A 21,005-nucleotide genomic window follows, 5' to 3' on the forward strand; every position below is an offset into this window, starting at 1 on the left:
TGAGATCCCTGCCAACTTACCCGCAATTGTAACAGCAGACAAACCTTTATCGATGAGATGCATAATGAATCGAACCGCCTCATCTCTTCTCCTAATAATGACATCACTCCCCCCAACTATTTTCACCGCACCTGCTTCCAAGAATTCCAACCAGGCCTGACCATAACTCTTCCTCGTGGACGGGGCTATAGACTGTTGCACCAGCTCCAACATCCTTAATCTCCTAAATCCCACAACTCCCCCGGTACGAGAGTCTTCTGCATGTCTGCTCCCGGTGCCAGACCACGGAACCTCTGCCACTGAAAACGAGATAGGGCGTCAGCAATGTCATTATTAACGCCAGGAATGTACCTAGCCTTAAACATAACATTAAATTTCAAACACTGCAACAAGAAAATACGCAGCAATTTCAGCACTTTCTCATCCTTCGCTTTTTGTGAATTAACCAATGCCACAACTGTCTGATTGTCCACATTAAACACCACATTCCTCTTCGCCAAATGAGAGCCCCACACTACCAGAGCCACCACTAATGGAAAAAACTCCAAAAAAGCAATACTATGCTTTGCCTCCTTCCATCTGATTGGCCAAGCCTCTGCCATCCAAGGTCCATCCCAGAACAGCCCGAATCCATGCGCTCCGGACGCATCCGAAAATAACTCCACTTGCCAAAACCAATCTGCATCATCCACCAACATAGACACTCCATTAAACTCCTGCAAGAAACAAATCCACATTTTCAAATCCTCCCTTACTTGAGCCTTGAACCTAATATGATGATGCGGTAAAATCGCACCCCTCATCGCAAACCCAAGCCTCCTACAAAAAGCTCTCCCGACTCTCACCACCTTACAAGCAAAATTCAAATGCCCCAATAATTCCTGAACTCGCCGCAGTTCAAGCTTATGTTTTTTAACAGTGTCCTCCAACAACAAAATCAACTGCTGCACCTTTTCTTGAGGCAACCTCACCTCCATCCTCACCAAATCTAGCTCAATGCCTAAAAAACTAAGGCATGTCAATGGGCCTTCCGTCTTCTCCTTTGCCAGCGGAACCCCAAATTCAGACATCAAATTCTCAAATTCCAACAAAGACCTGCCGCATGAACCTGAACCTGCCGGACCCACAAAGAAAAAATCATCAAGGTAATGAGTCACCAACCTATCTCCTCTCCTATATTGAAAACACCACTGCAAAAATTTGCTAAACATCTCGAACAAAGAACAAGAAACCGAACAACCCATTGGCAACATGCGATCCACATATATCGCACCCCCAAACTGGATACCCAACAAAGAAAAATCCTCTGGGTCCACAGGCAATAAACGAAGCGCTGACTTAATGTCTGCTTTTGCCATCTCCGCCCCCCGCCCACATCTCTTCACCAATGCAACAGCTTCATCCACGGACGCATAGTGCACCACAGTGTCTTCCACGGCGATGAAATCATTAACCGAGCCCCCTGCTGGCCAGGACAAATGATGTATCAGCCGAAATTCACCTGCCTGTTTTTTAGGGACAACACCCAGAGGTGAAATCGTCAAATTATGCAAAGGCCATTCCAAAAAGGGGCCAACAATTCTCCCCAAATCCAATTCCTTCTCCAACTTAGCCTTAATACCTTCCGGGTATTCTCTTGCCGATTTCAAGTTATTGGCCCATCTGCGCACTCTAGGACCTTGATAACATAACCGAAAACCCTCCTCAAAACCACCCAGCAACACCTTTGCCTCTTCAATTTGAGGATAAAACTGTAACCAATGTGACAGAACCTCACACTTAATAGGCGTAGGGCCCTTTTCCAACAACATGCTGAATCTGTCCCCTGCCCCTCTCACCCCCTCTACCTTGTTGCCCTTGCCATCCCCACTGCATGCCTCCGAAACACTGATAAGCTGGGTGCCTGCCTCCACAGTGGGAACAATCATGCCGAAATCTACAGGGCTGCCTGTTACATAATCCACTATTGAATGCCCAGCAAGACCCATTCCCTTGCAACTGACTACGCTGCCCAAACCCCACCCCAAAATGGGTGGGACGCCCCTGAAAGGGCTTATATTGCACATGCAAACCACTTGCTGTATGCGTAGTAGGAGCATACCTGGCTGTCCTTAACCACTGCATCCACAGCTCATTATCAATTTCACCCCATACCTTGGATGGATCCATCGCCTTCCTTGCGCGGAATTCTTCGTCATACCGAAACCACCCAAATCCACCATAATCCATTTGCGCCCGACGCACCACATCCATGTATTTAAACAAGGCCACACAAGAATCCACGTGCCTTTCACAATAAACACTTGCATATATCAGAAAAGCTGATGTCCAATTCTCAATATTCGTAGGCACCCTAGGCCTCCTGGCCAACTCCCATTCTTCTTCTTTTGACCCTTCTTTCACTTGAACTTCTCTGTGCAATAGTTTAAATACGTCCACAAATTCCCCTTTCCAAATCTTCTCCTTTAAATTTTGAGTGAGATGCACCCCCAAAGGCATCGCCACTCCCATGTACGGCAATTTCTTACCTTTGATCGAAACCTCTGAGCATCCCACACCCACATTTTTAACAGAATTCTGTAACACACTGGACTCGTCCTCTTTCCGCCCATCCCCCACCACCACTTCCCCCACCACCTCTGACTTACCTGTCCCACTGTCCTTAAAGGAATCCACCTGTACTGAGGCATCAACTCCACCTTTGCCTAATATGCCCTCCCCATAATTATCCCCAATACCCCTACCCAACCCCCTCCAAAACTCACCTCTTGGTAAATTGCCCGCCAAAGCATGGCGACGATTTCCAGAGCGATCGACCTGGACCACCTGTGGAACCGCTGGATTCGACACCAGATTCGCTACCAGAATAGCTTGATCCTCAACATCTTCTTCATAGTCAAGCCAATCTTCATCTTGCCTCTCAAACCTACCACCAGTGCCCCAGCTAGTGGAAGGCTGTTCATCATCAACTACTGAGCCCGCCCCGTGACCCAGTGAGCATACGGCAACTGCCTCCCTCGCTGTTGGGTAAACCGCTCCGGATTTGACCCTCCCTTCCTTCCGGTGTACTAAAGGCGCCCTGGCCTTAACCGGCAAACTCTGACCACCTGAAGGCCGCCCAGCCTCCCGATGCACCGTCACCTCACTCAGCCTGCCCGGAAACCGAGGAGCGTCACACCCAGCATCATCCTCCTGAACACCTGGCTGCCATAAATCCAACATAACCTGAGCCCTACCCCTACTACCACCACTACCTGTCTGGCCAGAAACCATACCCCTAAAGATCACACCATCCTGATCAACAAACTCAACCTGCTCACCCAAATTCCAAACATTCTGTGAGCCCATACGCCCACCAATGCTCTTGTTACGCAAGCCTCCGTCAAAACTTGATTCCCCTAAAACTTCTTCACTAGCCCCTTCCACCAATTGACTAACAGACGGCACAGCAATATCCCCTTTACCTAAATTGTCACCATCCTAACTCCCCTGCTCCTCATTAGAAATGACAATAATCTCTTCAACATTGTCAACCCGCGCTGCCAAGGTATGCTCCGCTCCCAACTGCTTCCTCTCTAATGGCCCCGTGAGAGGAATAGCCTTCCCACTGGGCGCCGCCATTTTAAATGTGCCTCTTAACCTCCTTTCCTCAAATATGGCCGTCCGATGCGCCGACGTGTTTTCTAGCTGCAATTGGGCTTGTTTAGCTGCCCGCCTGCCCCTCTCAGCCTCCGACGCGCACGCGCTCAAACGCTGCGCCCCCTGCTTTTTTACGCTCGCCACCGCACCAATGCGGCCAACTCCTCTCTCCCCCGCTGCCACCCTCTGAGCCAGAGACATGCCAGAGCGCCTCGCGCCACGCCCAGCTCCTTTCCTACGAGGAGCCATATCCTCCAACGACCGTGAAGCCGCCGGTAACACAACACCAAGCCCCTCAGGTGAGCGCGTGACCTTGCGGCCTTCCGTGCTTTTATGTGTGAATTTTTTAGATTTTCCCCGAGGCGATGAGCACGCTACCACAGCCGCACTCACCCCTTCTGAAGAGAGCCTTTTAGGACGTTTTAAACCCACCCACGCTTCCTCTAAAACCCCATCCTTAATCAGATCTTCCCTGCCCTCATCCCGCAACGTTTTCAGGGCCTGAACAACTCTGTTGGGTTCCATACTCCTGCACTAGGACACCAATACCAAAACCAGTTACACCAATAACAAACGCCCCAAAGCCCAAATGCAATTTAATTATGCCAAACTATCAATATAGCTCCTCCCAAGAACAACGCCTCCAAACTGTATAAGAAACGCCTACCACAAGCTAAAACCTCTACAGCACGAAGACAAACACGCCTACTGTGTGTGACGACGGCCAAAGAGGCCGCCCACACCCTGCCCCTGTCTTTTATCCCCTTACCCTAAACCTGCCCCATCCTGCACCCAGCACCAATCATAAACTCGTGGTGTGGACTGCACCACCGACGCCCGAATAGCCCGGGGGGAGACCGGGCAAGCCCTCTGCTCCCCCCGAGCCACCATGCTAGCTTCCCCGCTCCCCACCCCCCCCCCCCTTAGTGCAACAAACAGCCCTCAGCAGTATCTATCTGCAGTGCGCGGTTTTATCTGTCTGCACGTGCCAGCGTCCATAAAAGTTTATTTCATGAGTCGTGATTTTCACCTTTACACCACCGAGTCGCGTTTTTGCCCACCGAATTGGATCAGGTGTGCGAAAATGTCTGTGACTGGAGCCCAGAGGCAGCCAGATAGTCACCATGTGTCATCAGTGTCGAGTGCTGTCTAAACTTACTGCTCCCTTGATAACATGCATATATTCTGTTTGTTCATTTGACAAACTCGAGAATTAGAGAACTAGTGAAAAAACTCTGAATCTAGGAGCACGCACGCTGAACCGATACATTGTGATTGCCAGACAACATGAGGCGAGGAGAGACCGCATGTTGTTTTATATAAGTAGAATTATAAAGCACTGGTCTTCAGTGACATTTGCCGATCGCTGAGACAAGCAGTGGGGCATTTAACATTCCTCATGAAATAACATGCTATAAATTAGTATTTACAGTAATGACAAAATGAAGAAAAAAAATACAAGTGTGCATTCATTAAACATAACATTTGAAATTTTACATAGGCAGATTGAAATGGCTGGGAATGAGTGAGTGGCATGCCACCCAGAGCAGGGCATATGAATTTCTGTGCCCATCCCAGTCCCTCCCTACCTTTCAGAAGCACCGACCTTTTCTGTTTGCCACTCTGGTTCTGAAGCATGTAGATTGGAGTGGGGTAGATTGAATGAGTTGGAGTGGGATAAATTGGAGTGGAGTTGAGTAGATTGGGGTAGATACGAGTGGGGTAGACTTGGGAAGAATGGGGTGGATTGGGGTAGATTGGAGTGGAGTGGGGTAGACAGGAGTGGAATCAGGTAGAGTGGAGTGGGGTAGATTGAGTGAGGTAGATTGGGTGGATTCTAGTATGGTAGAATGGAATGGAGTGTGCTAGATTGCTGTAGTTTGGAGCGGGATAGACTGTGGTAGAGTGGAGTGGGGTAGATTGGAGTGGTGTGAGGGTAGATTAGGATGTTGTGGGGTAGATTGGAGTAGGGTAGATTGGGGTAGATTGCAGTGGAGTAGGTTGGTCTAGATTGGAATGAAGTAGATTGGAGTGGATAGATTGTATTGGTGTTGATGGGGGTGAAGTTTGGTAGACTGGAGTAGAGTGGGGTACATTGGGATGGAGTGGGATATATTGGGGTACATTGGAGTTGAGTAGACTGGAGTCAGATAGATAGGAGTAGGGTAATGTGGAGAGGGGTAGATTGAAGTGGAGTAGATTTAAGTGGAGTTGGATAGAGTGGTGTGGGGTTGATTGGGATGGGGTGGGGTAGATTGGGATGTGTGGGGTACATTGGAGTGGAGTATATTGGGTAGGCTGGAGTGGGATGGATTGGAGTAGGGTAGTTTGGGTTGTGGTAGGGTAGATTGAAGTGGGATAGAGTGCGATGGGGTGGAGTGGGTTAGATTGGATTTGAGTGAGTGGATTTGAATAGTTTGTGGTATATTGGAGTGACGTGGAGTGGGGTAGATTGGGTGGAGTGGAATGGAGTGTGGTAGATTTGGTGTAGTGGAGTAGATTGGGAAGAATAGAGTGGGGTAGATTGGAGTGGAGTAGACTGGGGTAGGATAGATTGGACTGGAGTGAAATAAATTGGGGAAGAGAGGAGTGGGGTACATTAGGTTGAAGAGGGGTAGACTGGGTGGATTAGAGTAGGGTAGATTTGAATGGAATGGAGTAGACTGGAGTGGAGTGGGTAGACAGATGTAGGGTTGATCAGGGTAGATTTGGGACGGGTGGGGTGGATTGGGATAGATTGGAGTGGAGTAGAGTGAATAGAAGTCGGGTAGTATGGAGAGTAATAGAGGGGGTAGATTGGAGTGGGGTAGATATTGTGGATTATAATAGGGTAGAATGGAATAAAGCAGGGGTAGATTGAGGTAGTTTTCAGTTGGGTAGATTGGACTGGTGTGGGGTAGATTGGGAAGGGGTGTGGTAGATTGGAATAAATTGGGGTCGATTGGAGTGGGGTAGATTGGAGTGGGGGTGTAGTTGATTGATTTGGGGTAGATTGGGGTGCTGTGGGGTAGATTGGAGGTTCAGGGTAGATTGGAATGTGGGAGGGAGCAAATTGAATTAGGGTAGATTGGCTTGAAGTGGGGTAGATTGGGGTGGGGTAGATCTTGGTGGAGTGGGATATACTGGGGTAGAGTGGAGTAGGGTGGATTGGGTAAAAGGGAGTACACTGGATTAAGGTAGATTGTAGTCGGGTGGGGTAGACTGGAACGGGGTTGAATGGAGTGGTCTGGATAGGAGTGGAGAGGAGTATACTGGAGCGGGGTAGATTGGAGTGGGATAGATGGGGTGGATTATGCTAGAGTAGATTGTAGTGCAATTAGGGGGATTCGAAAGAAGTGGGGTAGATTGGAGTGAGATAGATAAGGAGTAGGGTATATTAGGATACTTTGGAATAAAGAAGATTTGATGAGAGTTGGATAGAATGATGTGGAGTAGATTGGGATGGGGTGATGTAGATTGTAGGGGTAGATTGGAATGGAGTAGATTGCGGTGGATTGGAGTGGGGCAGATTGGATGGGGTAGCTTGGACTTGGGTAGTTTGGGTGGAGTGGGTTAGGGTATATTGAAGTGGGGTGGATTAGGGTTGAGTGGGTTAGATTGGACTGGAGTGGGGTGGATTTGGGTGGCATGTGGTATATTGGAGTAGAGTGGGGTACATTGGGTACAGTGGAATGGGGTGTGGTAGATTGGGTTAAATGGGAGTCTGGTAGATTGGGTAGAGTGAAGTGGGCTAGATTGCAGTGGGTTAGATTGGGGTAGGATAGATTGGAGTGCAGTGAGATAGATTGGGGAAGAGTGGGGGTAGACTGGAGTGGAGTAGATTGAGTGGGCTTGGATAGAGTGGTGTGGGGTAGATTGAACTTGGGTAGATTGGAATGGAGTAGATTGCTGTGAATTGGAGTGGGGCAGATTGGATGGGGTAGCTTGGACTTGGGTAGTTTGGGGTGAGGTGGGGTGGATTAGGGTGGAGTGGGTTAGATTGACTGGAGTGGGGTAGATTTGGGTGGCATGTAGTAGATAGGAGTGAAGTGGATTGGGGTATATTGTGTAGAGTGGAATGGAAAGAGGTAAATGTGGGTGGAGTGGGTAGATTGGGTGGACGGGATTGGGTAGACTTGCGTGGGGTAGATTTGGCTAGTGTGGAGTGAGATAGACTGGGGAGGAGTGGAGTGGTGTAGATTGAAGTGGAGTGAACTGCAGTAGATTAGGGTGAAGTGGAGTTGATTGGGTGGATTAGAGTACGGTAGATTGGAATGGACTGCAGTAGATTAGATTGGGGTAGGTTGAAGAGGGATGATTGGAGTGGGGTAGTTTAGAGTGCGTAGATTGGAGTGGGGTAGAGTGGTATTGGATAGAGTGGTGTGGAGTAGATTGCAGTGTGGTGGGGTAGAATGGAGTGAAGTGGGGTGATTGGGGTAGAGCAGATTGGTGTGGAGTGGGGGAGATTGGAGAGGAGTATATGGTGTTGATTGGAGTGGGGTTGATTGAGGAGAGTAAAATCGGAGTAGGGTAGTTTAAGATGGATTGGAGTAGAGTGAAGTCGGGTGGAGTGGGGTAGATTTGAGTGGAATGTGGTAGATTGTAGTGGGGTAGATAGCTTGCAGTGGAGTGTGGGTAAATTGGAGTGGAGGGGGTAAATTGGATGGGTTACATTGAAGTAGAGTGGGGTAGACTGCAGTGGAGTAGACATTAGTGGAATTGTTTAAATTGGAGTAGTGTGGGGTAGATTTGATTGGGGTAGATTGGGTGGATTCTAGTATGGTAGAAGGGAATGGAGTGAGATAGATTGGGGTAGTTTGGAGTGGTGAGGGGTAATTTAGGATGTGGTGGGGTAGATTGGGGTGGGGTAGATTGGGGCACAGTGGGTTGGATTGGAGTGGAGTAGATTGGGCTAGATTGGAGTGGGAGAGTGGGTAGATTGAATTGGTTTCGATAGAGATGAAGTTTGGTAGACTGAAGTGGGGTAAATTGGAGTGGAGTGGGGCAGATCGGGTGGAGTGGGATATAATGATGTACATTGGAGTTGAGTGGGGTAGACTAGAGTGAGCTAGATAGGAGTAAGGTAGTTTGGAGAGTGGTAGATTGGAGTAGATTTGAGTGGAGTTGAATAGAGTGGTGTGGGGTAGATTGGGAAGGGGTAGATTGTAGTGGGGTAGATTGGGATGTGTGAGGTACATTCGAGTGGAGTAGATTGGGATAGAATTAAGCGGGACGGATTGGATGGGGTGGATTGGAGTAGGGTAGTTTGGGTTGGGTTAAAGTAGTCTGGATTGGGGTAGAGTGGGTTAGATTGGAATCAAGTGGGGTGGATTTGAATAGCTTGTTTTAGATTGGAGTGACGAAGTGGGGTAGAAGGGAATTTATTGTGGTAGATTTGGGTAGAGAGGAGTGGAGTAGATTGGGAAGAGTAGAGTGGGGTAGATTGGAGTGGGGTAGATTGTGGTAGGATAGATTGGAGTGAGATAAATTGGCAAAGGGTGGAGTGGCGTAGATTGGAGTGGGGTACATTAGGAGTAAGAGAGGTAGCCTGGATGGATTAGAGTAGGATAGATTGGAATGGAGTGGGGTAGATTGAAGATGGATGATTAGAGTGGGGTAGTTTCAAGTGGATTAGACTGGAGTGGGTAAATAGAAGTAGGGTAGATTGGATAGATTTGGGAAGAGTGGGTGGATTGGGGTAGATTGAAGTGGAGTGGGGTAGACTTGAATGGGGTCGGGTAGTATGGAGGGGAATAGAGGAGGTAGATTGACGTGCAGTAGATTGGGTGGATTATAATAGGGTAGAATAGAATGGAGTGGGGTAGGTTGCAGTAGTTTGTAGTCAGGTAGATTAGACTGGTGTGGGTGAGATTGGGAAATGGTAGAGTAGATTGGAGTGTAGATTGGGGTTGATTGGAGTGGGATAGATAGAAGTGGGGGTGTGCAGTAGATTGAATTTGGGTAGATTCGGATGCAATGCAGTAGACTGGAGCAGTGTGGGGTAGTTTGGGAGGGGGTAGGGTAGATTAGAGTGGAGTAGATTGGGATAGATTGGAGTGGGGGAGTGGCGTAGATTGAACTGGGGTCGATTTGGGTGATGTGGAATATACTGGGGTAGATTGGAGTTGGATAGACTGAAATCGGGTAGAGTGGAGTGGTGTAGATAGGAATGGAGAGGAGTGGACTGGAGTGGAGTAGGGTAAAATAGGGTGGGGCAGGGTAGTGTGGAGTGGGGTAGATTAGAGTGGGATTGATGAAGTGAATTATGCTAGAGTAGATTGGAGTGCAGTAGGGTAGATTCAAAGGAAGTTCGGTAGATTGGAGATAGATAGGAGTAGGGTTGTCTGGAGAGGGGTAAATTAGGATTGTTTGGAATAGAGTAGATTTGATTGGAGTTTGATAGAATGATGTGGGTGAGATTGGGATGGGGTGAAGTAGATTGAGGGGTAGACTGCAGCAGGGTAGTTTGGAGAGGGGTAGATTGGAGTGGAGAATAGTAGATTGGAATAGACTGGAGTGGGGCTGTTTGGATGGGGTAGATTGGAGTAGGGTAGTTTGGGGTGAAGTGGGGTAGGGTAGATTAGAGTTGGGTGGAGTGGGTTAGATTGGACTAGAGTGGAGTGGATATGGGTGGCAAGAGGTAGATTGGGGTAGAGTGGGGTACATTGGATAGAGTGGAATGGAGTCTGGTAGATTGGGTTAGAGGGGAATCTGGTAGATTGGGTAGAGTGAAGTGGGGTAGATTGGAGTAGGATAGATTGGAGTGGAGTGAGATAGATTGGAGAAGAGTGGAGTGGGGTTGGTTGGAGTGGAGTAGATTGAGTGAACTTGGAAAGAGTGGCATGGGGTAAATTGTGATGGGGAGGTGTAGTTTGGAGTGGTGTAGATTGAGTAAGAGTGGGATAGATTGGAATGGAGTAGATTGCAGTAGACTGGATGGCGTAGTCTGGACTTGGGTATTTTGGGGTGGATTGGAGTGGGATGGATTAGGGTGGAGTGGAGTAGGGTAGATTTAGATGGCATGTGGAAGATAAGAGTGAAGTGGAGTGGGGTATATTTGGTAGAGTGGAATGGAGAGAGGTAAATTGGGGTAGGATGGAGTGGGTAGATTGGGTGGACTGGAGTGGGTAGGCTGGTATGGGATAGATTTGGATAGTGTGGAGTGGGGCATTGATTGGAGTTGAGCGAGTTAGACTGGGGAGGAATGGAGTGGGGTAGATTGGAGTGGAGTGAAGTGGGGTAGATTGAGTGGATTAGAGTAGGATAGATTGGAATGGAGTAGATTCCGGTAGATTGGAGTGGAACAGATTGGATGGGGTAGCTTGGACTTGGGTATTTTGGGGTAGGGTAGGGTAGATTGAAGTGGGGTGGATTAGGATGGACTGGAGTGGTGTAGATTTAGATGGCATGTGGTAGATAGGAGTGAAGTGGAGTGGGGTATATTTGGTAGAGTAGAATGGAGAGAGGTAAATTGGGGTAGAGTGGAGTGGGTAGATTGGGTGGACTGGAGTGGGTAGACTGGTATGGGGTAGATTTGGCTAGTGTGGAGTGGGGCATAGACAGGAGTGGAGTGAGATAGACAGGAGTGGAGTGGGGTAGATTGGAGTGGAGTGAACTGGGGTAGATTGGAGTGGAGTGAACTGGGGTAGAATAGGGTGAAGTGGAGTGGAGGCAATTGGGTGGACTAGAGTAGGATAGATTGGAATGGACTGGGGTAGATTTGGCTGGGGTAGATTGAAAAGGAAGGATTGGAGTGGGGTCGTTTAGAGTGGATAGATTGATGTAGAGTGGGGTAGTTTAGAGTGGGGCAGAGTGGTATGGGGTCGAATGTAGTGGAGTACGGTGATTGAGATAGAGTAGGGTAGATTGGTGTGGAGTGGGTTAGATTGGAGTATAAGGAGTCAATTGGAGTTGGGTTGATTGAGGAGAGAACAATCCGAGCAGGGTAGCTAGGGATGGAGTGGAGTGGGGTAGATTGGAGTAGAGTGAAGTCGGGTGGAGTGGAGTGGAGTGGGGTAGATTGGAGTGGGGGTAGATAGGAGTTTAGTGGAGTGGGTTAGCTCTGGGTGGAGTGGAGTAGATTAGATTAGGGGGATTGGAGTGGAGTGGGGTAGATTGGAGTGGGTAGATTGTGATTTATTGGAGTGGGGTAAATTGGGGTGGAGTGGGGTAGATTGGAGTTGAGTAGGGTAACTTGGAGTGGGGTAAATTGGATGGGGGTAGATTGGAGTGGAGTTGGGTACACTGGAGTGGAGTGGGTTGGATTGAGGTACATTGGAGTGGTGTGGATTGGAGTGGGATAGACTGGAATGGATTGGAGTAGAATGGATAGACTGGGGTAGATTGGAGCATAGTGGGTAGATTTGAATGGAGTGTGGTAGATTAGGTTGGAGTGGGATAGACTAGTGGGGTGGGGTTGATTGGATTAGACTGAGTGGGGTGGGGTGATGTGGATTGGAATGGAGTGGGGTAGATTAGAGTAGAGTTGAGTCGGGTAGATTGGAATGGAGTGGGGTAGATTGGATCATAGTGGAGTGAATTGGGGTAGATTAAATTGGAGGGGGATACATTTGGTTAGAGAGACTGAATTGGGGGTGAGTAAATTTGGGGTGGGGTAGGATGGAGGGGGTAGACTGGGTGGGGTGGGGTAGATTATAGTGTAGTGGGTGGGGTAGACTGGGGTACATTGGAGTGGAATGCAATGGGGTAGATTGGTATAGAGTGGGGTAGAGAGGAGTGGAGTGTGTGGAGTGGAGGTGCATAAAGTGGAGTGTGCGTTGTGGAGTGAGAGGTATGGAGTCGCGTGGTGTGTCGTAGCGTGTCTAAGAGTAGAGGGGAATGGAGTGGCATGTCATAAAGTGAAATGGAGTGCTGTAGAATTGAGTGGTGTGGCATAAAGTGGAGTGGAGTGGAGTGGTGTAGTGTGGAGTATACATAGTGTGGTAGGACACTGCCATTAGAGACAACACGTTGTTAATTGAAATGACCAATACATTTGCACAGAAATATGATTCAAATATTTGTTTTCACCACACTTCCGGTATTACAAAAAAAGTGCTTTGTTTGTACTAATTCTGTTATATTCTAAAACTCCAGCACAGTTCATTTACTTATTTATTTATATATTTTGTTGTGTGCTGGGGAAAAAACAGACTACACCCTCTCCTCATGGATACTGGCAAGATTGTCCCATAAATCCTCTCACTCTGAAGTCAGAGAAAGAAAAATAAACATCAAGCTCCATGGAAAAAAGAGCCCACAATTTGGCCTCTGTCTTTGAACGCACAGCAAATGTGACAAGATAAAAACCAGATTTAAAGGCCTGTTTACAGGAAGGGAGTTTGTGGAAGAATACATTAAACATGGTTTAAGCAACAGATGGCCAGAAAATGTGAGTCACAAGCCACAAAGCCAGTGGTAATCAATGGGTGGAATGCATTCATAGGACACTTTTCTGAAAGTCCCCAAGATGTCTATAGCAACCTAAAAAGCAAATACATGTTTACTGCACATTTCTTGTTTTGCTCCGAAGAAATTCAGTGCATTATAAAACAAAACCTACCAACGCAAGCCAAAAAAATAACTTTACAAGAAGAAATAAGGTATTGAGTGCTTTTACATGAATAGGTTTCAAATAAGAAAAGAATGCAGAAACAGTTTCTAATTTTAATATGTATATATTTCCCAACCTTATTTTTTGCATACTTTGCAGAAAATAGTAATTTCAGATAATGCTTATGGTTTGAGAATGGATGAGAGACATGATTACGGATGGTGGCATTGAGTATGTGAATATTCATTGGGAGTGCAGATGATGGTAACAGTGTGAACAGGCAATGAGAGAATATTAATTGGGGAATAAGATAGGATAGAGGTGAGAGTACATGAAAGGCTTAATGGCCTCTTTCTGGGACAAAACTGTGTTTGAGTTGTTAAACATGCAGAATCAATTTACAAGATCAGTGATTCAATTATACTCCACATATTACTGAGCTGAGTCTGCTTTAGTGTTGCTTATAAAGATAGGTACAGTTACGTGTACGCCTGGTGCACTTTCATTTGAACAGTGGTCTAGGGGAGGGAACAGAGGGCAACAGACCATCGTTCAAGCGATTCCCCTTTGTAGAACTTAATGCCAACACTGGTATGTTTTTGTTAGTACATTTGCTGCAGCCCATTATGTGTTGTTTAGCCTTAATCCCAAGCCAAAATATATAGGTGTGAATAGCTGTTAGGGCTGGCTTTAGTGCTTGTGGTGCCCAGTGCGACAATCTTTGTGACACCCCCCATTACCTCCTCAGATTCCCTCACTACCACCTGGCAAACATGCCCCTCGTCTCTCCATAGCACCTCTCACACACATTTCATTTGTGTTAAAGCGCTGCTAAAGGCTGTGTTGGAAATGGCTTCTCTGAAGGGTCACCACAAAACATTTTGCCTTCCTCCTCTAATTTTTCTAACCAAATTTTTGAAGGTTTTAGGACTCTGCGCACAATACCACTGCTAATCAGTGCTAAAGGGCATATGCTCTCCTCCATAAACATGGTAACATTGCTTTATTCCCAATTGACATGTTTGATGTACTTGTACGTCCCCAGTAAAGTGTACTACATGTCCCCAGGGCCTGTAAATTGAATGCTACTAGTGGGCCTGCAGCACTGGTGGTGCCGCCCACATAAGTAGCCCCTTAACCATGTCTCAGGCCTGCCATTGCAAGGCCTGTGTGTGCAGTTTCACTGCCACCTTGGCTTGGCAATTAAAAGTAAAGTCCCCTTTTTCCACATATGTCACCCCTACGGCGGGCCCTAGTAACCCATAGGGCAGGGTGCTATGTAGGTAAAAGGCAGGACATGTACATGTGTGTGTTTTATATGTCCTCGTAATGGAAAATTCCTAAATTCATTTTCCACTACTGTGAGGCCTGTTCCTTTCATAGGATAGCATTAGGACTACCCTCATATACTGTTTGAGTGGTAGATTCTGATCAGAAAGAAGGGCTAACCAGGTCACATTTAGTAAGGCCAGAACGGTAATAGAAAATCCTGCTTATTGGTGGAGTTGGATTTTATATTACTATTTTAGAAATGCCACTTTTAGAAAGTGAGCATTTTCCCTACACTTGAAATCCTTCTGTGCCTTACAGTCTGTCTCCAGTCAACATCTGGGCTGGGCTGGTAGACAGCTCCCTTGTGCATTTCACTCAGACAACCACAAACACAGGACACTCAGTCGCACCTGCACTCATCTGCATACTGAATGGGTTCTCCTGGGCTGGAAGGGTGGAGGGCCTGACACATTTCAAAGGTTAGTGGCCTGCCCTCACACAATGGGCTGTCAAACCCCCTACTGGGACCGTGGCAGACAAACCTGTACTGAAAGAGGAACATGTGCACTTCAAAACCACGCTCTCAATCTCCCCCACTTCAAAGGCATTTATGGGTATATAAACTGGGTCTCTGACCCCACCAACTCAGACACGTCTGGACCTGAACCTGCAACCTGTCAAGAGGAACTGCTTGGGTGCCCAAAGGACTTATCTGAACTGCTTTACTGAAAAGGACTGCTGTCCTGCTGTTGCCCTGCTGCCCTCTGACTTTGCTGAGAAGTGCTCTCCAAGGGCTTGGATTGAGCTTGCCTCCAGTTTTCTGAAGTCTCAGGGCCAAAAAGAGTTAATTTCTTCAGGAAACTCCTTGTGCGCCGAAAATCGAGGCACAGCCTGCTGGAAACGAAACACAGCCGTTCTGCAACCTAGAGATCGCTGCCCAGCTGAGCCAGAATGAAGCAGCCCAACTTCCCGAGTGAAGATTCGACGCAGCGCCTGCCTTGCAACTGGAAATTTGACGTTCAGCCCTACTGGATCGGTGCACAGCCGAACTGGAATGACGCAGCCGATTCCCTGAGAGGAAAATTGACGCAGCACCTGCTGTGCAACCGAAAATTCTACACATCGCCACACCAGATCAACGCAACCCCTGTGACTTCTTCCAGCACGCCCAAGATTTCCCTGCATTGCCCCTGGGCGTCCAATAGATCCCCGCATCACAGTGAGAAACCGAGCCTGCGTGCCAAAAAATGACACAAAGCTTCTTGCATCGTGGAAAGAAAGGCGCATCGTCTGTGCTGCGTCGAAAAATCCAACGCACACCCTATTTTTCCACACTTCTCCTCCTCTACGATCTCCGTGCGTGTTATGTTTGACGCAAACCAGGAACTTTGTGTAAACAAGAGACAACTATTGATTTCTAAAATAAAATGTAAGACTTTTTAATCTTGCAAAAGTGATATCTCACTTGTGCTTATTGAATCGTTATTCCTTTTAACCTTATTTTAGTCAGATAAATATCACCTATTTTTCTAAACCTGTGTGGTGCTTTTTTGTAGTGTTTTCACTGTGTTATTACAGGGAGTGCAGAATTATTAGGCAAGTTGTATTTTTGAGGATTAATTTTATTATTGAACAACAACCATGTTCTCAATGAACCCAAAAAACTCATTAATATCAAAGCTGAATATTTTTGGAAGTAGTTTTTAGTTTGTTTTTAGTTTTAGCTATGTTAGGGGGATATCTGTGTGTGCAGGTGACTATTACTGTGCATAATTATTAGGCAACTTAACAAAAAAAAATATATACCCATTTCAATTATTTATTATTACCAGTGAAACCAATATAACATCTCAACATTCACAAATATACATTTCTGACATTCAAAAACAAAACAAAAACAAATCAGTGACCAATATAGCCACCTTTCTTTGCAAGGACACTCAAAAGCCTGCCATCCATGGATTCTGTCAGTGTTTTGATCTGTTCACCATCAACATTGCGTGCAGCAGCAACCACAGCCTCCCAGACACTGTTCAGAGAGGTGTACTGTTTTCCCTCCTTGTAAATCTCACATTTGATGATGGACCACAGGTTCTCAATGGGGTTCAGATCAGGTGAACAAGGAGGCCATGTCATTAGATTTCCTTCTTTTATACCCTTTCTTGCCAGCCACGCTGTGGAGTACTTGGACGCGTGTGATGGAGCATTGTCCTGCATGAAAACCATGTTTTTCTTGAAGGATGCAGACTTCTTCCTGTACCACTGCTTGAAGAAGGTGTCTTCCAGGAACTGGCAGTAGGACTGGGAGTTGAGCTTGACTCCATCCTCAACCCGAAAAGGCCCCACAAGCTCATCTTTGATGATACCAGCCCAAACCAGTACTCCACCTCCACCTTGCTGACGTCTGAGTCGGACTGGAGCTCTCTGCCCTTTACCAATCCAGCCACGGGCCCATCCATCTGGCCCATCAAGACTCACTCTCATTTCATCAGTCCATAAAACCTTAGAAAAATCAGTCTTGAGATATTTCTTGGCCCAGTCTTGACGTTTCAGCTTGTGTGTCTTGTTCAGTGGTGGTCGTCTTTCAGCCTTTCTTACCTTGGCCATGTCTCTGAGTATTGCACACCTTGTGCTTTTGGGCACTCCAGTGATGTTGCAGCTCTGAAATATGGCCAAACTGGTGGCAAGTGGCATCGTGGCAGCTGCACGCTTGACTTTTCTCAGTTCATGGGCAGTTATTTTGCGCCTTGGTTTTTCCACACGCTTCTTGCGACCCTGTTGACTATTTTGAATGAAACGCTTCATTGTTCGATGATCACGCTTCAGAAGCTTTGCAATTTTAAGAGTGCTGCATCCCTCTGCAAGATATCTCACTATTTTTGACTTTTCTGAGCCTGTCAAGTCCTTCTTTTGACCCATTTTGCCAAAGGAAAGGAAGTTGCCTAATAATTATGCACACCTGATATAGGGTGTTGATGTCATTAGACCACACCCCTTCTCATTACAGAGATGCACATCACCTAATATGCTTAATTGGTAGTAGGCTTTCGAGCCTATACAGCTTGGAGTAAGACAACATGCATAAAGAGGATGATGTGGTCAAAATACTCATTTGCCTAATAATTCTGCGCTCCCTGTATATGATTTATTTCACAAATATTTTACACATTGCCTTCTACATTAAGCCTGGCTGCTCAGTGACAAGCTACCAGAGGGTGGGCACAGGATAATTTGGATTGTGCGTGGCTCACCCTGACTAGGATTGTGGTCCCTACTTGGACAAGGGTGTATACCTCTGCCAACTAGAGACCTCATTTCTAACACGCTGGCTTTACTAATCCACTCCGCTACCCACTTAAAATACAGATCTATTCTTTGCAGCAGGCAAATTACCCCTCTGTGCTTCTGCCACTAGACAAAACTCTGTGCATCCAATGCTTTTAAATTGTAAGTTATTGCTTAACAGAGAGCCCCCAACCCCATGGTCAGTGCCCCTCTTCCAGGTCAGCGCCAAGTCCGACTACATCCCACTAAAGCTCTGGTAGGATTTGTAAGATTCATTCAGTAGACCTCAGCACTCATATTCCCAATATGTGTATAGCCTGCAGGACGAATGCTTGTAAAAGGTAATGTAAGGCAGTAGCATTTGGACACCACCTAGTGGTGATGTCAAAATACTGTAAAAAGGCTTTTTACGGCATATAGGAACTTCAGCTATCAAAATTCTGATTTATCCAGAACTTCTAAAATGGTCACGCAGCTCTAATTTATCCAGAACACCGAAAATGGTCACGCAGCTCTTGATGCCACGAGCTTGAGTGACACTTGCAAGCTTCTATGCGCAGTTTCAACTGAGATTCCGAAGAACACAACAGGTAGAACAAAGGTGCATAGACACATATAACATATTGTTTGTTACATGGCTTGATTTTTACAATTCAAGCCATTGGTCAAGCATGCATAATTACTTCTTCCACATGGGCAAGACCCCTTGACATCTGCATGTCACTCTTCCTTTACTTTTTTCCTTTAACTGAAAAAATGGTACTTTGTAGCAAGGTCCAAATGTTATTTTAGTCCTCCATGGAGTAGAAGGAGCTTTGCCATGGTGGTGGCCTTTTGACTGATTATTGTAATTTCCCAAGAGACCCAGGAAAGGTCTGTAAAACCAGTGTACTGTATCAATGAATGGCCACAAATATCTCTGCCGTTGTGCCACGTCCCAGATCACATTTAAATTGAGTTTTGTCAGTGTTTATAAATATTATTACAGTCATATGCATATCGAAAGTCAGAATTTCCTTAAATCCAAATAGAATCAGCAGAAGCTCTGTGGCTGAGCACATTCCATTTTAATTCCATCTCAAACTAAAAGTAAAGCAGGAATTGTGCAGTTAGTCCCAGCTTTCAAAACAGGCAATTTTGGCGCTGCCACTTTAAAACTGCAAGATCTCCACTGACCTAGCATTTCCTAGTTGATTTTTCCACTCTTGAAAGCAATGCCACTTTAAACTACTCGATTTTATGTAGTCGTGTTCTTAAACTCTTATTTTATTAAAGTAGTGTTTTTTGCACCCTAGGACGGCAGCTCCTGGTGTCCTGAGCCCTTAGAGGGCGCTCAGGAATGGTATCTGACTATGTTACAAGAGAGGGACACAGATTCAGCCTTTTTTGGGCGTTTGAGTTATTTCAAGTAACTATACCTTGCGCTCCGCCGGGTACAGTTATCTCATCAATAATTGTACTGCAAATGCTACATTCATATTATCAATTATGTTATAGAAGATGTACTGAGAGATGTAATATATGGAGTAATTAGCAGTGCATGGCGAGGGTGCGAGATATAGTTACTTGAAATAACTTTAACTGCTGAATTTCTGTGTTTTGTGTGTGTAAATTCAGAACCTAAATATAACGTCCTTCTAACCTTAGTTTTTTCTGTGAATTTCTAAGGTTTTTTAAATGCTAATTGCTATCTACAACGTCCCTGTAACCTTTGTTTTTTTTGTGAATTTGTATGTATTTTTTAACGTTAAGTATTATTTAATTACTTAATGTTAATCCAGCCACCGCCGAGCACGGCTTTCAGCTGTGCGGCCACACCCCCATAAGTACCTACGCCTGCGCCACTCACGGCCGTTGGCCATGCACAGCCAGTAAGAGTGTTTCATAATAACCAAGAAGGCATCTCTCTTTTCAATTTCATTAATTTTACCTTTCCCCATTTAGAATGCCATGATGACTTTTGAAGAAGAGAAGATGCAGTTGGCATGTGAGGACCTGAAAGCCACAGAGAGACTCTGTGATAGTGAAGAGGCTGGGGTGATTGAAACGATTAAGAATAAGATGAAGAAGAATGTAAGTTAAATGGGCATTAACTTTTATTCTCCGGTGCCCCCTGATTTGTGCTGCTTGCAAAAGGCTCAAAACTCATATTTAAGAACTCCCTTAATGGGTAAGGTTTGTGAATGTGCAAAATATTACTATTGCAATAAAAAGCTAATGTTAGAAATCAGAGTCTATTTCTAAGGCCTTAAGGCGGTAGATATAGAGATATAGTCACATGTAGACCCTCTTCTCCTTTGATGATCACTCTGGATTCACGGAATTGTGAGGATAATTTATCCTATCTTCTTATATAAAGTGAGTAGTTGGATAGAGCCCTAGTTATTTTGGACAAGGACTTTGAGCTATTAACTGGAAACTTCACAAGCTTGACATATAGAGTGCTAGTTGATCAATTCAGGCATGCCATTTTTGATAAACCAAGCAGAGGCAAAACCGCATAGTAGAAACTGCAGCAAGGTACTGATACCAAGATGTAAATTCCTAATAAGTAACTGTAAAATAGCAACTCCAGTACTTCTTAGGAGGAGAAATGAACAAGACAAACCTGTATGCCGTGTGAGAGCCAAGAGACTTATTGGGAGTGCATTGGGCAGGCTTCTCACAAAAGTAGAGCATCTCTAAGCAGTTAAAAAACCTAGAAGAACTACTGTTTTAAATCAACAAGTTAATAGAGTCATGCTAATGCCCAGCTTGTTGAGGATGCAAGCAATTCTGAAGGGAGGAAAGGCTCTAGCTATATATCAAAGTTGTCTCACACTTGCATTTTTCATGTTTCCCCTGCAAGTTTAACTACTTGACAATATTCAGCTGATGTAATTCACTATTTAACACCAGGATGAACATTCGAGTGGATCATCCAGCTAAACTTTATGCTGTAGCTGGAAGGAAGGGGACTCTCAAAAGGATTTATTTGCATGTTTTCGAGGGAGGACTTATCCTTAGTAGATTGCCTGGCGAGTGACTATGTAATCTGGATTTATGGTTAACATTTTTTGCTGTACTCTATATCTACTGGTACCCTAATTCCCTCATTAGACTAAAGTCAAAGCAGTCATGTCATCTGGGCAGTCGTCACCCCACATGCAGTTTGCAGTTGGAACAACAGATGTTTTTGTCCTTGGTGGAGTGACTGCCTTAGTTTGACAACCCCCTTGAAGGCCAGATGAGAAAATGTGACCCGCAACCCCGTGTCTACAGTTTTCCCAATGGATGG

The 21,005-nt window shown here is 45.9% G+C and overlaps 1 protein-coding gene across 3 annotated transcripts in view; it reads left to right on the top strand.

Annotated features, from left to right (window-relative positions):
* Positions 1-21,005, top strand: part of TTC39C (tetratricopeptide repeat domain 39C) — a 449,102-nt gene that overhangs the window by 149,315 nt on the left and 278,782 nt on the right. For 2 of the 3 annotated variants that reach the window (XM_069220027.1, XM_069220030.1), the window contains one exon: positions 19,673-19,801. The exons of the other annotated variant lie outside the window; for it this stretch is intronic. In XM_069220027.1, coding sequence (XP_069076128.1) covers positions 19,673-19,801 — 129 coding nt within the window. The remainder of the gene's footprint in view (positions 1-19,672; positions 19,802-21,005) is intronic. 3 annotated transcript variants of the gene reach the window in all.

This window comes from Pleurodeles waltl, chromosome 2_2 (genome assembly GCF_031143425.1).
Source record: "Pleurodeles waltl isolate 20211129_DDA chromosome 2_2, aPleWal1.hap1.20221129, whole genome shotgun sequence".
NCBI classification, from domain to species: Eukaryota; Metazoa; Chordata; class Amphibia; order Caudata; family Salamandridae; genus Pleurodeles; species Pleurodeles waltl.